Raw genomic sequence first — 15,205 nt, forward strand, 5'->3', positions numbered from 1 at the left:
AATAGGAAAGGACAAATCAGTGCTTTTTTAAAACAAGGAAATAACTTCTTTAAAACCAAAATTTTCTCTTCCTAATTAAGAGCTATTCTTAGCTTTAGAAATGGTTTCTAGTATATACACCCCAACACCTCTACCCTGATACAAAATGATCAATTATATGGGCCACAATAGAACAAGATACTTGGGGGAGGGAGGAAGGAGTGCTTAATACTTCTAGCTACTGATGAAGCTCAGTTACTGTCAAAAAAAAAAAAAAACCAGCTGACAGGACTACAGATCTGTCAGTACACATAATGTTTAAAGTTGGAGTCATTCATTACAGACAGCTCTACAGACAGTAATTTGAAAGACAGATGAAGCTCTCTCTTTAACCCTCTGAAGGGCCTTGTTATAAAACCAATGGTATAGGATCAGGAGGGAACAACACATTTCCACTCTCCCCAGGACTAACTCCAATCAATTGCTAATCAGATTAGCCAGCAAGTGAGACTCTTTGGAGTAGGATACAGGTGAGGTTCCTTGTAAAGATAAAGACCCTGGCCAGATCCAGCAAACCAAGACACCACCTATCTAGTGGTTTTGTGGATTTAAGAAAATGCAGCATTCAGGAAGGAGAGCTGACATCCAAAAAACCTGTATATCTGAGAAATAGATTAAGAACTAGAAATGGAGAAAAACAGATCCAAGTCAAACTTCAATTGTGCTCTGGCTAATGTTAGTGTTAAATCTGTTTCATAGTTCCCAAACTTTCTCAGTTCTGCAACTGAACTCTTAGGTAGTCAAAGTTGGCACATTGAAGAACATTTAGAAACCTGGCCGTACATTTCTGCTGCTGACCTTAAACAGCCCCAGACTTCCAGAAGAATAAGTAAGTCCCTAATCACAACAAATGGCTGAGTGGGACACAAAGGTAGGTGCACAGAACCATGAGCTCCCTTTTTGTTCCCTCTTCTAATAAGAAGGGGACATTCTAAAAATAGTAACATCAGTGGTGGACATCACCATGGGAAAGTTGTAGATCACTTGAATATCACTACACTTGCTTGAAAAACACAATTAAGATAATTGAAATACTCATTTGAAAGACACTTGCCAAAAGAAAAGAGATGTAAAATCAGGTTTCAAACAAAAAATGATGAAAATTAAAGAACTCAAAATAATAATTTTCATACTTATATAAAAAAAACCCTTAAATTCTGACACATACACATACCTCCAGCTCAATTTGGCAGACTGTTTAAACAGGATACCATCTGGGAACTTGACTGCTGAGAAATGAGTTTACAGTATTGCCAGAAAAATCAAGCGCCCTTTTGAAGCTTTTTAAAGAACACTTACACCCTTAATGTATCATTTTGAGCCTCCTCTATTTTCATGATAGAAAGATGCTAACATTAATTTTTACTTGCAACTACATTCCTTTGGCAACTAGCATGTGTAAAAATAACAGATCCTTGATTTCTGCTTCAATACACTAAAAAGAAAAAGAACCAGTCAATAACAATATCTATTCAATGTTGCATTTTAAACTGAAAATACCAACATTCTAAATAATAAAGCAGTAAACCTACATTAGAAAATAATGTCTTTGCATTATTGAAATACTGTATATTCAAAAGCATTGCCACCCTATAATTATAACATGAACAGAATGTATCTGAAGAAGTGCTAAAAAAAAAAAAAAACTAGATGAAAATGGTAAGGGGGTGGAAAGAAGAAACATGTTTACAATCTGTTCAGAATTTTCAACTAAAAAATTTTTTTTATAAAAACTGGTTAGAGGATTGGCTTAAATACAAAGTAAAATCTTTAATATTGAGCCCTACTTTTCTGCTAATGTCAAGTCCTCTAACACAGGGCCTCCAGGCTACCTGATAAGTTACTGTCTTTCTACACCACAGTCACCACAAAGACCATGACATTTGCCTGGAGGATGGAGGGGAGGACACCACTAGTTATTCATGCCTGTAATCCTAGTTACACAGAAATCAGAGAGATTTGAGGATCTCAGTACAAAGTCAGCCCAGGAAAGAAAGTGCAAGAGACTTTTATCTCAATTAACCATCACCATCAAAAAAAAAAAAAAAAAACAAGAGATCATTATCTCTAACCAGCAAATGCCAGAGATAGAGGTGTGGATCCAGTGGTAGAGTGCCAGCAAAGAAGTTATGGAACAATGCAGGCCCTGTGTTCAAGCCCCAGCTTTCTCTCAAACACTCAGATCATGACATCTGCTACCACAGCTCCCCATGTGCTATGTATGGCATGCTTGTAGAGTCAATGTGCTTGTTCCCAACAGCTTTTTACAGAAGCTATGTGCACTCAGACACCACCTATTCTCTATGAATCAAGCATGCTCAGTGTAGTATGGATACTTAATAAATGCTTATGATGATTGTGCAAACTGAAGTTCAGGGCCCAAAATTGGGTAGACCTCCATCTACCATTCATTTAAACTAAATTATACATGTCTATATTAGCCCTTTGGAAGGAAAAGGAGTAAAGATGGATCTTATCCATGAAGTCAGGATATCAGAAGTAAAGAATCAACTGATTCATGAATAACTAGAATATCAAAATGAAGAGTCATCCAAACATACTTAGAAAGATTAAAACTATTACTTCTTGCCCTTTAAAAATAAGTCAGTTAGAAAAGTACATCATATATAGATATAACTACTAAAATATCGAGTACTCTAAGTCTGCTCCACTAGTGTCAAGTTGTAGCAAATTAATTTTTAGTCTCAAACTGACAGAAAGTAGTTGTAAATAGGGTCTGTATTATTGAAATCATTCATTAGGCTCCATATACCCACAATATATCTCCTCCACCAACCAATAAAAACACACCTTGAGTTCCCATCATACATGGTACCAACCTCTTGTCCTATTAGAATATTATGGTTACATTGGGCTTGGAAGAAGACCAATGGGTGTAAGCCCCCTAAGTAGCTAGAGGATATATCATAATCAAATGGGGAGTCAGGCACCAGTGGCTCACACCTGCAATCCTGGCTACTCAAGAAGCTGAGGTCTGAGAACAGTGATTAAAAGCCAGCCCCAGAAAGAAAATCCACGAGACTCTTATCTCCAATTAATTACCAAAAGGCTGGAAGCAGAGCTGTAGCTCAAATGGTAGAGTGGCAGCCCTGAGCACAAAAGCTCAGGGAACAGTACCCAGGCCCTGAATTCAAGCCCCAGGACTGGTACCCCTCCCTTCCCCACCATACACACATGGTTTGCTGTATTTCTGGTAAATCAAACATATACTAATGAGCAAAATAATCTCAAAGTGTTTACACACATCCACACTCTCAAATTACAAGGAGACTCAGTTAAATAAATAACCAACACGGAAATGCAGCCTTGTGAGTAAATCTGAAGCTATAGTGTAACAGTGGGTCAAACATCTGCCACAGTCAGTATCCTTCATTTCCCAGTGGCTATTTGGCTGGCAAAGAAGGATGATTAAGGAATTCTAAGTCTAGGCCAGAGTTTCTCAACAACACCATTTACTACTCTTTGGAGCAGGAAAATTCTTCATTGTAGAGTATTTCCTGGGCATTTATGGGTAATTTAGCATCATTCCTAATCCACTAGAGTTACCTGTGGCACCCTCATCCCAGCTAGAACAACCAAAAGATGTCTTTGAATGTTATCAAAGGTGGCCTGGGAGGCAAAAACTCTAATTGAGATCCACTGATCTAACCAGTACCAGGTCCTTTAATCTACAAGAATGACAGAACAAGACTTTTGACCTGCAGACATCTCCACATTATATAACCAAAATTAAAAACTAACAAATGCATTCTTAGTAAGCCATTATTTGTTTTTCTTTCAATCTGTTTCCGTTAGTAACTATCTGAGAGCAGCAGCGTCCTGAAAAGTCACTTGCCAACTCCAGTGCCCCTGCTGAGACAGACTCAGAGCCACACTTTGTTCTTTGGCCCAACAAGACAAATTATCAGGAGGAAAGTTCTTAAGTCAGAGTCCTCACTGAAGTATTCTCACTCACTGCAAAGACTGAGGCACACCTTGCTCTCATAGACAAGGAGTTTCCACTGAAACAAGTTGTTCTGCATACTTCTTGTTAAGGTTGAAGCTACGTAACCTCCCAGTTTCACTTTGACAGTAAATTAATTTCACCGAAGGCTTAGGCCAAATACTGATTTTCCTTCAATGTTTTATACACAACAGCTCCTGAAAGAGGTCCCAGGCTATCTTTGTACATGGCACCCTTGAAATTAGTACTCAACAAACATGTTTCACCTAGTCAATAGTTTACTCAAATAAATAGAAGCTGCAGTTTCAAAAACAATTTGGTTTTAGAAGGAAGTACATTCAAGTCCCATTAGCACCAACTTAAGAAAAAGAAGACTTTCAAATTTTCTTTGCGCACATCTTCCTAATATAATAATTAGGAAAAACTAAAGAAATGCATTCATTTCTTTTTATTTCTTATGGATATTAAGCAGAACTTTCCATACTGCAGAAAAAAAATATGCCCAAAATAAAACTTACAATTTCAACTACCTTTGGGCTAATCGATGTATCTTTGCTAGGGAGTTAGAAAAGCATTCAACAGAAGTAGATGCAGGTAAGTTTGAAACAGGTTATGATTTTTTAAATATAGATTTACTGTTAAGACTTTTAAAAACTAATACTACCTAAGATTTTACATTGTACTATTAGAAAACAATGTTTACTATCAAAAATATGTAGATAAGTATGTCTGTTCATGGGAAAATGACCATTTTTAAGATCTTCTAGACAATTTTTAACTACTACTAAAACTATAGCACAAAGATATTAACCACATTAAATAGATCTTTGTTTAAGTGGTAAATAGTGCCTTTTCTATTTCCATTATTTCTGCAGTTAAAAGATGTATTTCCTCATAGTAAAATGTTAATTGGGTTTAAGAGCTCTGATAAGGAAGTAGTCAGTCATTATTACAAAATTAAATAACTTTCCTGTCATATTTTACCTAGAACACATCTTTTCACTGATTTCCTGGGAGCTAATTAGATTTATCAGACAACCTCTCCTAAGAGTTTTATACCAGATTGCCTGATTCCATAAGTTCACAACTGAACACCATTTTCCTCTAAAGTTCAACAGTATACTTGTAAACTGGTTTTTTTTAATTAAAAAAAAAAAGACAACCAATAACTTGACAAAGTCATGGGCATAGTGTAGTTTCCAGGCCACTGTTGCCTTCCAAATATCAACCACTATACACATGATCCTACTATTAACAATTATGTCTTAATTCCAAAAACATTTTAACTATTTTGAAAGAATTATTTTCCTTCTATAAACTATAATAATTGTCTCTGAATTTATACATATAATGAATCTCCCTCACCATTAGCAACCAAACACAACTACGTTGGAAACTGCTAAACTGTAAAAAAACACTTCGGTTGGTACAGAGATTTACAGCAAGCCCATAACATGAGATCGACTGCAGACAGCTTCTCATTCACAGTCCCCAAGTCATTTTGTTAAAACAGTCATCTATTTTGGAATCAGAACAGAGAAAGGCGCTGAGAGGAATGATCTTCCAGCAATCACAAAAACTCTCTGCAATTATTTTCACTTAAGCTCCATGCCCTAAGTTTAAATATATACATCTTTTTAAAAAAACAAACAAACAAAAAAACACTGAGACTTACTTGATGGTGACTCGATTTGATAAATCCTGTAGATCCCCCGGGTGGAAAAGCTGAGCTTCTTTCAGACCAATCTGTTCACAAGCTTTCAAAAAAACGTTTATATTATCCTGCGAAGAGAATTGGAAAGTGATTGCTTAGCCGAGCTGGCTCTCAGACAGAGGTTACAAATTTTTATGATAGAACTTCCCAGCTTCAAAGTCCAATTGCACTCAGCCAAAGAGGCAGCAAGGAGACCAATTCATATGTATATTGGCAAAAAAAAAAAAAAAACCATAAATCCGTGAGTTCATTTGGTCTTTCAGTCTTCGGGAGCATAAATAGTCCTGCTACCTTGTGCCCAAGCATACACCGTTTCTGTGATCTTTGTGATCCTGGGGCACGTTAAACATTACCTGGTATAGGACAAGTGCCTAGCCACTGAGCAGCAATCTACACTTTGATGTCAGCTCTGCTCTGCAAACAAACGCCCTCTTCTCAGCTTCGCACGACAAGCCTCACCTCTCTCCTCTTTAAAAATAACTCCAGCTACTGACACTCACCCACCCAGAAACAGTTGGCAAGGAAGAAATAAGAGGAGGAACATTCTGTTTCTATGATTACAAATTACAAGAACGAGTGTGGAATACCACACCTGGAATCTGGGTTTGGTTGCTGAGCCAGCTCTTGACAGGCAAGGGACACCATTGTACAGGACCCAGGAGAAGCCTGCTGCTCATTGGCTCCACCACAGGGTTTAGGAATGGCGCTTTCCTTCTCTGCACCTGTCTCAGAAGCTGCCTCCAAAAAAAAAAGAAAAAGAAAATCTATCTTTCACCTCCGAGGTTGCCCGCATATCTAATTTCAAAACCCAAATCCTCCATTCACAAGCCAATGCTTTTCATTAACATAAATGGCTGCGCACACAGGAACCACAGTATATCTGTTTTACAGTCAGCTGCTTCTCAACTACACACATTTGTTGCCAGAATTAGCTTAGGCTTCATCTTTCCTACTCTTAAAAAAGGAAGCACTTGGTGTGACTGAGTTTGTGTGAATCTCTGTGGGCTCTCTGCATTGGCTTTGCTGGGGCCCTGGGGAAGGGAATTGCCTTGCATGCCCACACACGCTGGTCCACATAAGCATGCTGGCAATACCAGCAATGTGCCAGGAGCCTCCTTGAAGCACCCCTTCTCCCCCCACCCCCAACACCTCCTGGTAGCTCGCTTTTACAAACAAGTTACTCTTTCCAATGCTAAGAAACTCATTCCCATAGGAAGACAAGTCAGGATGCTACAGCCAAGGACAACAAGAAGGCTAGGTATAGCTGTGTATACCTGTGATCCCTGCCGTGCTGAACGCATAGCCAGCAGGACTGCTATCCCAGGCCAAATGATGCAAAAATGAAAGACCACATCCAGAATATCACACACACACACACAAAAAGGGCTAGAAGTATATCTCAAGTCATAAGAGTACCCGCCTAGTTAGCTGGAAATCTGAAGTTCGAACATTAATATAGCACCCCCCCCAAAAAAGGAATAAAAAGAAGAAGCAAGTCCAGTTACTTAGGTTGCTTGGGACTAAGAGCAGATTTAAGAAGAGAAAAGCCACACTGATTGACAGGAAAGGAAGAGCAAGAAACCAAACAAACCAACAATAGCCAAAACCCTCCTTGTCCAGGTCTGAGGTGTCTCTGGTGTGCTATCATGAAAGGCAAAGAGAACGAGTGAGCAATCTATTCTAATGAGGAAAGAAATGATTCAAAAGTTGGATAGCCCAATGAGAAGCATCTAACGCAACTTACCTTTTATATAGAATATTAGGAACTAAATAGTTGCCAAAAAAAATCCTAGAAGAATTACAATTCATGAGCGTAGACTCATGAATTCTAAAAATGGTACTGCCTACAATTATCTCATAATAAAACCTGGTTTGTTACTTTCTGTTGTTGTTATTGCCAGTTCCAGGACTTGAACTGGGAGCTGTCCCTTGAGCCACTTTTGTGCTCCAGGATAGCATTCTACCACTTGGGCCACAGTGCCACTTCCAGCTCTTTCTGGAGACAGGAATCTCACAGGAACTTTCCTGCTCAGGCTGGCTTCAAACAGAAATCCTCAGATCTCAGCCACCTGAGTAGCTAGGATTAAAGTCATGAGCCACTTGCACCCAGCTAAAACCTGGTTCGTAGGGCTGGGAAGGTAGCTCAGTGGTAGAGTGCTTGCCTTGCATGCATGAGGCCCTGGGTTCGATTCCTCAGCACCACATAAGCAGAAAAAGCCAAAAATGGCGCTGTGGCTCAAGTGGTAGAGCGCTAGCCTTGAGCTGAAGAGCTGAGGGACAGCCTCCAGACCTAGAGTTCAAGCCCAGGACTGGCAAAAAATAAAAAAAAAAAAACCTGGTTCGTAGTCCTAGTTACTCAAGAAAATGAGATCTGAGAATCATGATTCAAAGCCAGCCCAGACAGACAAATCTGTGAGATTCTTATCTCCAATTAACCAGCAAAAAAGCCAGAAGTGGGTTGTGGCTGAAGTGGTAGAGCACCAGTTAGTGAGTGAAAAAGCCAACTGAGAACATAGGCCCTGAGTATTGAACCAATACCCAGTATTAGTACAAAATAAAAAATTAATGGTTCTAAAGCTGATCCTCTGAAGAGCAGACAAGAATAAATTGTTCCGTATACTGGTATTCCAAGCCCTACCAAAAGCAAATTTCACATCAAAAATATAAAATAAATAAATAAACTATGAGAAGTCTTTCCATCAACTTAGTTTGGCTCTGAGTGTTTAAAGTGTTCTAAATATTAGGCTGAAGCAGAGCTCAATGGCAGAGCAGTTTCCCCAGCACATGCAAGGCCCTGGGTCCATTCCCAAACACCACCAAAACAGATCATAAAATACTAAAATAAACTTAAAGCCAGATAGTAGTGACTTATGCCTGTGATCCTAGCAACTCACAAGGCTGAGAACTGAGGATCATGGTTTGAAACCGGCTTGGACAAGAAAGCCCATATACTGTATAACCACCAAAAAGCTGGGGGCGGGGCGGATAGTGCTCAGGTCCTGAGTTTAAGCCCCAAGACTGACGTGTGTGTGCACACACGCTGTCACACACACACACACACACACACACAGTTCAAATGTATAAAACTAAGAGTAAAAACAATTCTTCATGTATTTTGTAAAAACATAACAGCATTCATTTGCTTAGCAATGTGTACAGATTGATAAGGACAAGAATTTCAAGAGAAACCACTCAAAATCTAAAATGACTTTACAACACCAGAGACAAATTTCAGGAAAAGAAATTCCTAGTAACTCATACGGTTACATTTTAGTTTTAGTACATGGAAAATCAGAAATGGGATATACTAAAATCTAAAATCAGAACTATAACCTACATCATGCTTAGTGAAATTGAGTCCATATGGTAATTGTTTATTTTGTTTTGTTTTTTCCAATTTCAAGAACCTAGCAGAGAGCTGCCTTAAGGCATATTCAGAAATGATCATTTTCATGTCTGTTAAAACATAGTAAAAAAAGCATTTGGTCCTCACATAGAATCATTTTCACTTAAAACAGCAAAAATAACACTGAAGGACAAACTGAAACAAATTTTGTCTAATGGACTAGTAACCAGCACTCTACATTAGTTCTGCCACCAACCCAGTATGTAGCACTGGTCCATAGCCTTTGTGACACCATTTTCCTCAGTACAATGAGTGGATCTGTAATCCATAACAAAGGATCATGGGGTCTCTAAGGCAAGGGAAGCCCAGTACTCACTGAAAAAATCTAGCACAAGCTGGGCCCTGGTGACTCATACCTGTGGCTCACACCTGTAATCATAGGTACTCAGGAGGCTGAGATCTGAGGATCATGGTTCAAAGCCAGCCCCGGCAGGAAAGTCTGTGAGACTCATCTCCAATTAACCACTAGAAAACTGGAAGTGGCACTATGGCTCAAGTGGTAGAGTGCTGGCCTTAGCACAGGAACAACAGCACCCAGGCCCAGAGTTTAAGCCTCACAATCAAACAAAACAAAATCTAGCACATAAATATTCCCTAACCCAACTTCCATAAAACATTTATAAACTGCTTTAAACATGAGATCTTTACACTTTCAGGACCAAAAATGCCATACAACAATGAACCCCTAAAGGTATTCCTTTCAATTTAGAATGCTTCTTAGACTGAATAAAGGTAGGCACTACCTATACAGAAGAAGTGCCTAGCATGAAATTTTCATTCCTTCTATCTTCTTCTCCACCCTGATCAGGACCAGCAGTACTTACAAATGAGATAAGATGAGGAAGCCCCAAAGATTCCCAGGTTTGTATTGGTTCAAGGCAGTTATCTATTGCTATACAGAAAATTATCACCAAACATAGCTGATTATGACAACAGACATTTAGGACTTCACATAGTTTGGAGTATGGAAGTTTTGCTATTGACAGAAGCTTCTGCGCTTTTTATCAAATGGACATCTCCATGATACTGCCTGAGGGGGCAAGTACCCTGGAAAGGATACAACAGAAGTTACAATGTTGTGCGTCCTAGCTTTTGAAGTTACATTCCATCATTTCTTCAATATTCTTTTATTTTTGCAATTGTTTCCGAATTTTCTTAAAATGTGTGTTTATAATTCCACATTTCAATTGATGAGTGCCATGCATCTTGCTCGGTGTCATTTGTTAGCCTCTTCACAGAAGGCTACACAAGTGACAATCATTGGGGTTGTACTTGAGGATGGACTACTATATTTCTCTCTGGACCCCAATAACTCATGTCTTGTCTACATACAAAATTTATGAACGCTAAGGTCCCTGAAACTCTCATTCTGTTACAAAGTGACATCGAAGTCCAGAACTTCATCATCTAAGTCAGACTGAGGAGTATATGAGTTTCCTCAGGTATAATTCTGTAAGTATAGGCCTTGACTACAACCTGATAGCAGGGAAGTAAAAATTATTTACTTACCCTTCTACTCGCAGCCAATTATGCTGGGATGGATATATCATAATCACAAACCACGTCAAATTGTGGGTAAAGGAAAGACACAGGAGTCACATTCTGAAATTTGGCGCGGCATAAACTGTCCGTTATTCATTAGGCTGTAAGCCAGGGAAAAATTCGTGATTTCTGGTTTGGCTCTCTACATTTTTTTTTCCATTCCTAAAAACTCATCTTCCCTTTTCCTTGAAACACAGCCTGTGTCAGCAGCTTTCTCAGTGTCAGTCTCAGCTTTCTCCTATCTTTCCTGTAAAATTTTGGGGGACGTAAAGGCCTCTTTTACTTTTATAAATCCGTCTCTTTTAGTCTAAGCTAGCAGTGTTTGGGGTAAGTACAATTCTCTCGAGGACACTATAGATCTTCTGTGAATCTTACTGGACTTCATTGCATTGCCCAAAAGTTGTGCCAATGGATCTCAAGAGAAAGTCCCTCTGTACTGTAGTCTTCTGATATGGAGGAGGAACACCCTGGAAGCCATATTGCTGGGCTGAGATCTCCTAGCTACTACTTTCAATCTTTCTAGGAACTTAAAAGATTTTACAACCACACCTTCAATCTCATCATTACATCTTGTTTTCCTGCCAATGTTCTGAATTTGATCTATGTCTGAAAACTATTTCCCAATTCCAACTGACTCAAGAGGCTGGATAATTGTCAATACTCATAATCCCATCAGTATTCTTCACTTTCTCTCTCCTCTTGTTTTTATTATTATTAGCAAGGGCAATCTAGACATTTTAACACTTTGGAAATCTCACTTGAAGTTGTACAATGAACTTGACCACCTAGTTAATTAAGTACAACTGCTAAGTACAGGAGAATAAATAGCAGAAGGTTAAGAATTGCTTTGGAAGCTGACCTTAATTCTTTGACAATAAATAATACAATATTATCATTTAACTTATAATAGAAAAATGCTTAGAGCTGTTGCATTTCAGAAGCCCAAATCAAGACGTTCCACTCACAATATATTAGGTTTACAGCCCATGAGAAATATTTAATCTTAAAATATAATTTGGAAGCTGGACACAAGAATTCACATGTGTAATTCTAGTTACTCAGAAAGCTGAGATCTGAGGGTTGCAGTTCAAGGCCAGCCTGGACAACAAATTTTGAAAGACACTGTCTCCAATTAACCAGCAAAAAGCATGACTGAAAGCATTACTCAAGTGGAACAACTCTAGCCTTAAGCAAAAAAGTTGAACAAATGCACAAGACCCTGAATTCAAACTCCAATTCCAGTACACGTACACGTACACACACACACACACACACACACGCGCACACACACACACACGCGCACACACACACACACACACGCATACACGCACACAAGCACACACACACAAGCAGGAAGAAGAAAGAAGAGGAGGTGGAGGAACAATTTGAAAAGGTTCCTGTTCACTTAGAATACCTAAAGAACTGAAAAGACAAAAGGTAGAAACAAATATTTATATGTTGGCTAAAGAAGATATAGGATAGCCAGCAAAAATTACTACTCATCAAATTAGTCATGAAATGCAAAGAAAGGCTGCCTCATGGATAAACCTCCAAATCATCATGCTAAATAATAAAAAGCTAGCACTGTGTGTAACATATTCCATTTCTACAAAATCTCAAAAATGGGTTAAGTCCTTTGAGACAGAATACAGACTGGCAGTTGCCAGGGGATGCCTGGAGGAGAAACTACTTAATGATCAGAAGATTTTATTTTGAAATAGTGAAATGTTTAGTGGCTATACAAGATTGCAAATATACAAAGTGCCACTACATTCTTAACTTTAAAATGGTTAATTTTATAGTATGTGAATTTCAATTCAACCAATTATTTCTGAAAGGTTCCTTCTCCAATGTGTTTAAAAATATAAGTGTCCTTTGTAAAATGTTGTATATGTGAGCATGGTGGTTCACACTTGTTATCCTAACTAGACAGGTAATAAAGATCAGGAGGATAGAGGTTCAAAGCCAACTTAAGCAAAAAGTTCAGGACTCCCAGATATCATGTCAACAAACCAAAAGCTAGGTGTAGTGTTTCACACTTGTCATCCAGCTATGTGGGAAGTATTAATAGGAGGATCACAGTCCAGACCTGCCTGAGTATAAATATGAGATCCTATTCGAAAAATAAATGAATAAAAAAAAGGATGGGAGTATAACTCAAGTAGTAGACCTCCTGTCTAGCAAGCTCAAGGCCTTGAGTTCAAACTCCAGTACTGCGAAAGAAATAAATTTAGAAGATAAAATAAAAATGTTGTATATAGTCTAATTTACATAAATGGCTTAGACTCCAGATTTTTTTCTCTCTTACAAGCCATTTATTATGCAAAAATTATGTTTTCATTAAAGCATACTACACCCTGTGGCTCTTTTCCTGCTGTCACTTTCACTTATACCTGAAGGATCCAAAAATAAAAACCTTAATAAAAAAATTTCAAATCTAATTTCCAACAACTTGAGTGAATACTTTTCATCATAGTACTTAATGTAACAATAAATATGGAAACATTCACTCATAAAATTGAACCAGGCTGGTACTGGAGGCTCAAGCCTGTAATTCTCCCTACTCAGGAAGTTGAGCTCTGAGCATGGCAGATTGGGGGCATCCTGGGTAGAACAGTCTGTGACAGTCTTATCTTCAATTAACCCCAAAAACCAGAAATGGAGGTATGACTCAAGAGGTAGCATGCCAGCCTTGAGTGAAAAAGCCAAGCAAGAATGTGAGACTCTAAATTCAAGCCTCAGCTCCTGCATTAAAAAAAAATAAATAGATCATTTGCCAATTAGATCCATTTCTGCAAAAGTTTCCTGAGTGGACAGGTCTAGAACTATTATAAATAAATAGAAGGGCTGGGAATGTGGCCTAGTGGTAGAGTGCTTGCCTAGCATGCATGAAGCCCTGGGTTCAATTCTTCAGTACCACATTAGCAGAAAAGACCAGAAGTAGTGCTGTGGCTCAAGTGGTACAGTGCTAGCCTTGAGTGCAGAGAGGTTCAGAAACAGTGCCCAAAGAGTTCAAGGCCCAGGATAGGCAATAAAAAAATAAATATAAATAAATAGGAGTCCTTTACATAGAGGCAGGCCTAATAATGTCATTTATTACAAAAGACTAGCGTGAAGTCAAATCCTAATTCTGAAAATGAGTGAAGCTGTGTTCAAGGGTGTGACCTGGGAGCCATGAGAAGCTTAAACCAAAGCTCCCCAAACACATCACCAGAAGTTCTCCTCATTAGTCAACCAGATGTTCTTCTCATGATCTCATTGACTCAGGTCTCCCAGAAAGGGCCCATATCTTCTTTAAGATGAGAGGAGGGAGACGGAGCAAGCGAGAGAGGGAGCAGAGACACAGACACAGAGAGACAGAAACAGAGATAGAGACAGAGAGACAAAGACAGAGAGAGAGAAAGAATATCCCCCCTGAACCTAAGTACATCATGATGTAGATCAATTTCCGCAGCAGCCTAGAGACCAGTGACTTCTATTTCTTATTTATGATGCCCCTGGAACTAACAATCCTAAAAATGTTAGCAGGGACATGTCAGAGACTGTACTGACATCCTTTGAAAAGAGCAGAGAAATTCAACTGGGTCTGTACATTAGAATAATGATTCCCGTTCAACCACAGGAAACACAAGAGGGGGCACACAGCTGGCCCTCAGGGGAGGCTGCTATGGCCCTGCCACTTCGCTGCTCTGGGCCAGAGCCACAGACCAGCAGCGGGCTCCTCACCATGGGGCCTCTTAGCACCTCAGAAGCCCTGACCTACTAAGTCCTAGCTCACTCTGAAATATCATCTCCCAGGTAAGTTTTTGGAGACAGCAGGCATTTAGCAAATAAAGGGAGGAACAAAGTATCAAATTAGACTCACAAAAGTGCTTGTCTTAGTGTGTATAAGAGTCACTGGGAGCCAGGCGCCAATGGTTCATGCCTGTAATCCTAGCTACTCAGGAGGCTGAGATGTGAGCATTACGGTTCAAAACCAGCCCAGACACTTATCTCCAATTAACCACCAGAAAACTGTAAGTGGCGCTGTGGCTTACGTGGTAGAGCGCTAGCCTTGAGCTAAAGAGCTCAGGGACAGCACCCAGGGCCCAGAGTTCAAGCACCATGACCAGCCAAAAAAAAAGTTACCTGGAGAATACAAAACTCACCATTCAATTGACTATTCCCCCAAATACATGAATCCCATTCTTGCATTAACAGTGATGAAAGTCTTTGTTTGGGGGAGTTGTTGTTATTGTTGCTTTTTGTTTTGTTTTCTTTTGCCAGTAATGGGGTTAGAACTCAGGGCCTCAGGCTCTCATTCAGCTTGCTTGTCAGGCTGGCACTTGACCATGTGAACCATGCCTTGAGCTGACTTTTTGCTGGTTATTTTGGAAATAAGAGCCTCAAGGACTTTTCTATTTAGATTAGCTTCAAACCTCAATTCTCTAATCTCAGCCTCCTGACTTGCTAGGATTACAGACATAAGCCACTGGCTCACTCAGCCCCAAGTTACTCTAAAACAATTACAAACTATCAGGGTGACGAAAATGTAATCAAA

General features: G+C 39.2%; 1 protein-coding gene across 1 annotated transcript in view; it reads right to left on the reverse strand.

The window, feature by feature from the left end:
* Window positions 1-15,205, reverse strand: part of LOC105980500 (LIM domain only protein 7-like) — a 134,041-nt gene that overhangs the window by 37,919 nt on the left and 80,917 nt on the right. Inside the window, exon 4 of the mRNA XM_013009397.1 lies at window positions 5,679-5,785. Within this exon, the coding sequence (XP_012864851.1) occupies window positions 5,679-5,785 (107 nt within the window). The remainder of the gene's footprint in view (window positions 1-5,678; window positions 5,786-15,205) is intronic.

The sequence above is a fragment of the Dipodomys ordii genome, unplaced genomic scaffold, assembly GCF_000151885.1.
Source record: "Dipodomys ordii isolate 6190 unplaced genomic scaffold, Dord_2.0 Scaffold1, whole genome shotgun sequence".
NCBI lineage: Eukaryota > Metazoa > Chordata > Mammalia > Rodentia > Heteromyidae > Dipodomys > Dipodomys ordii.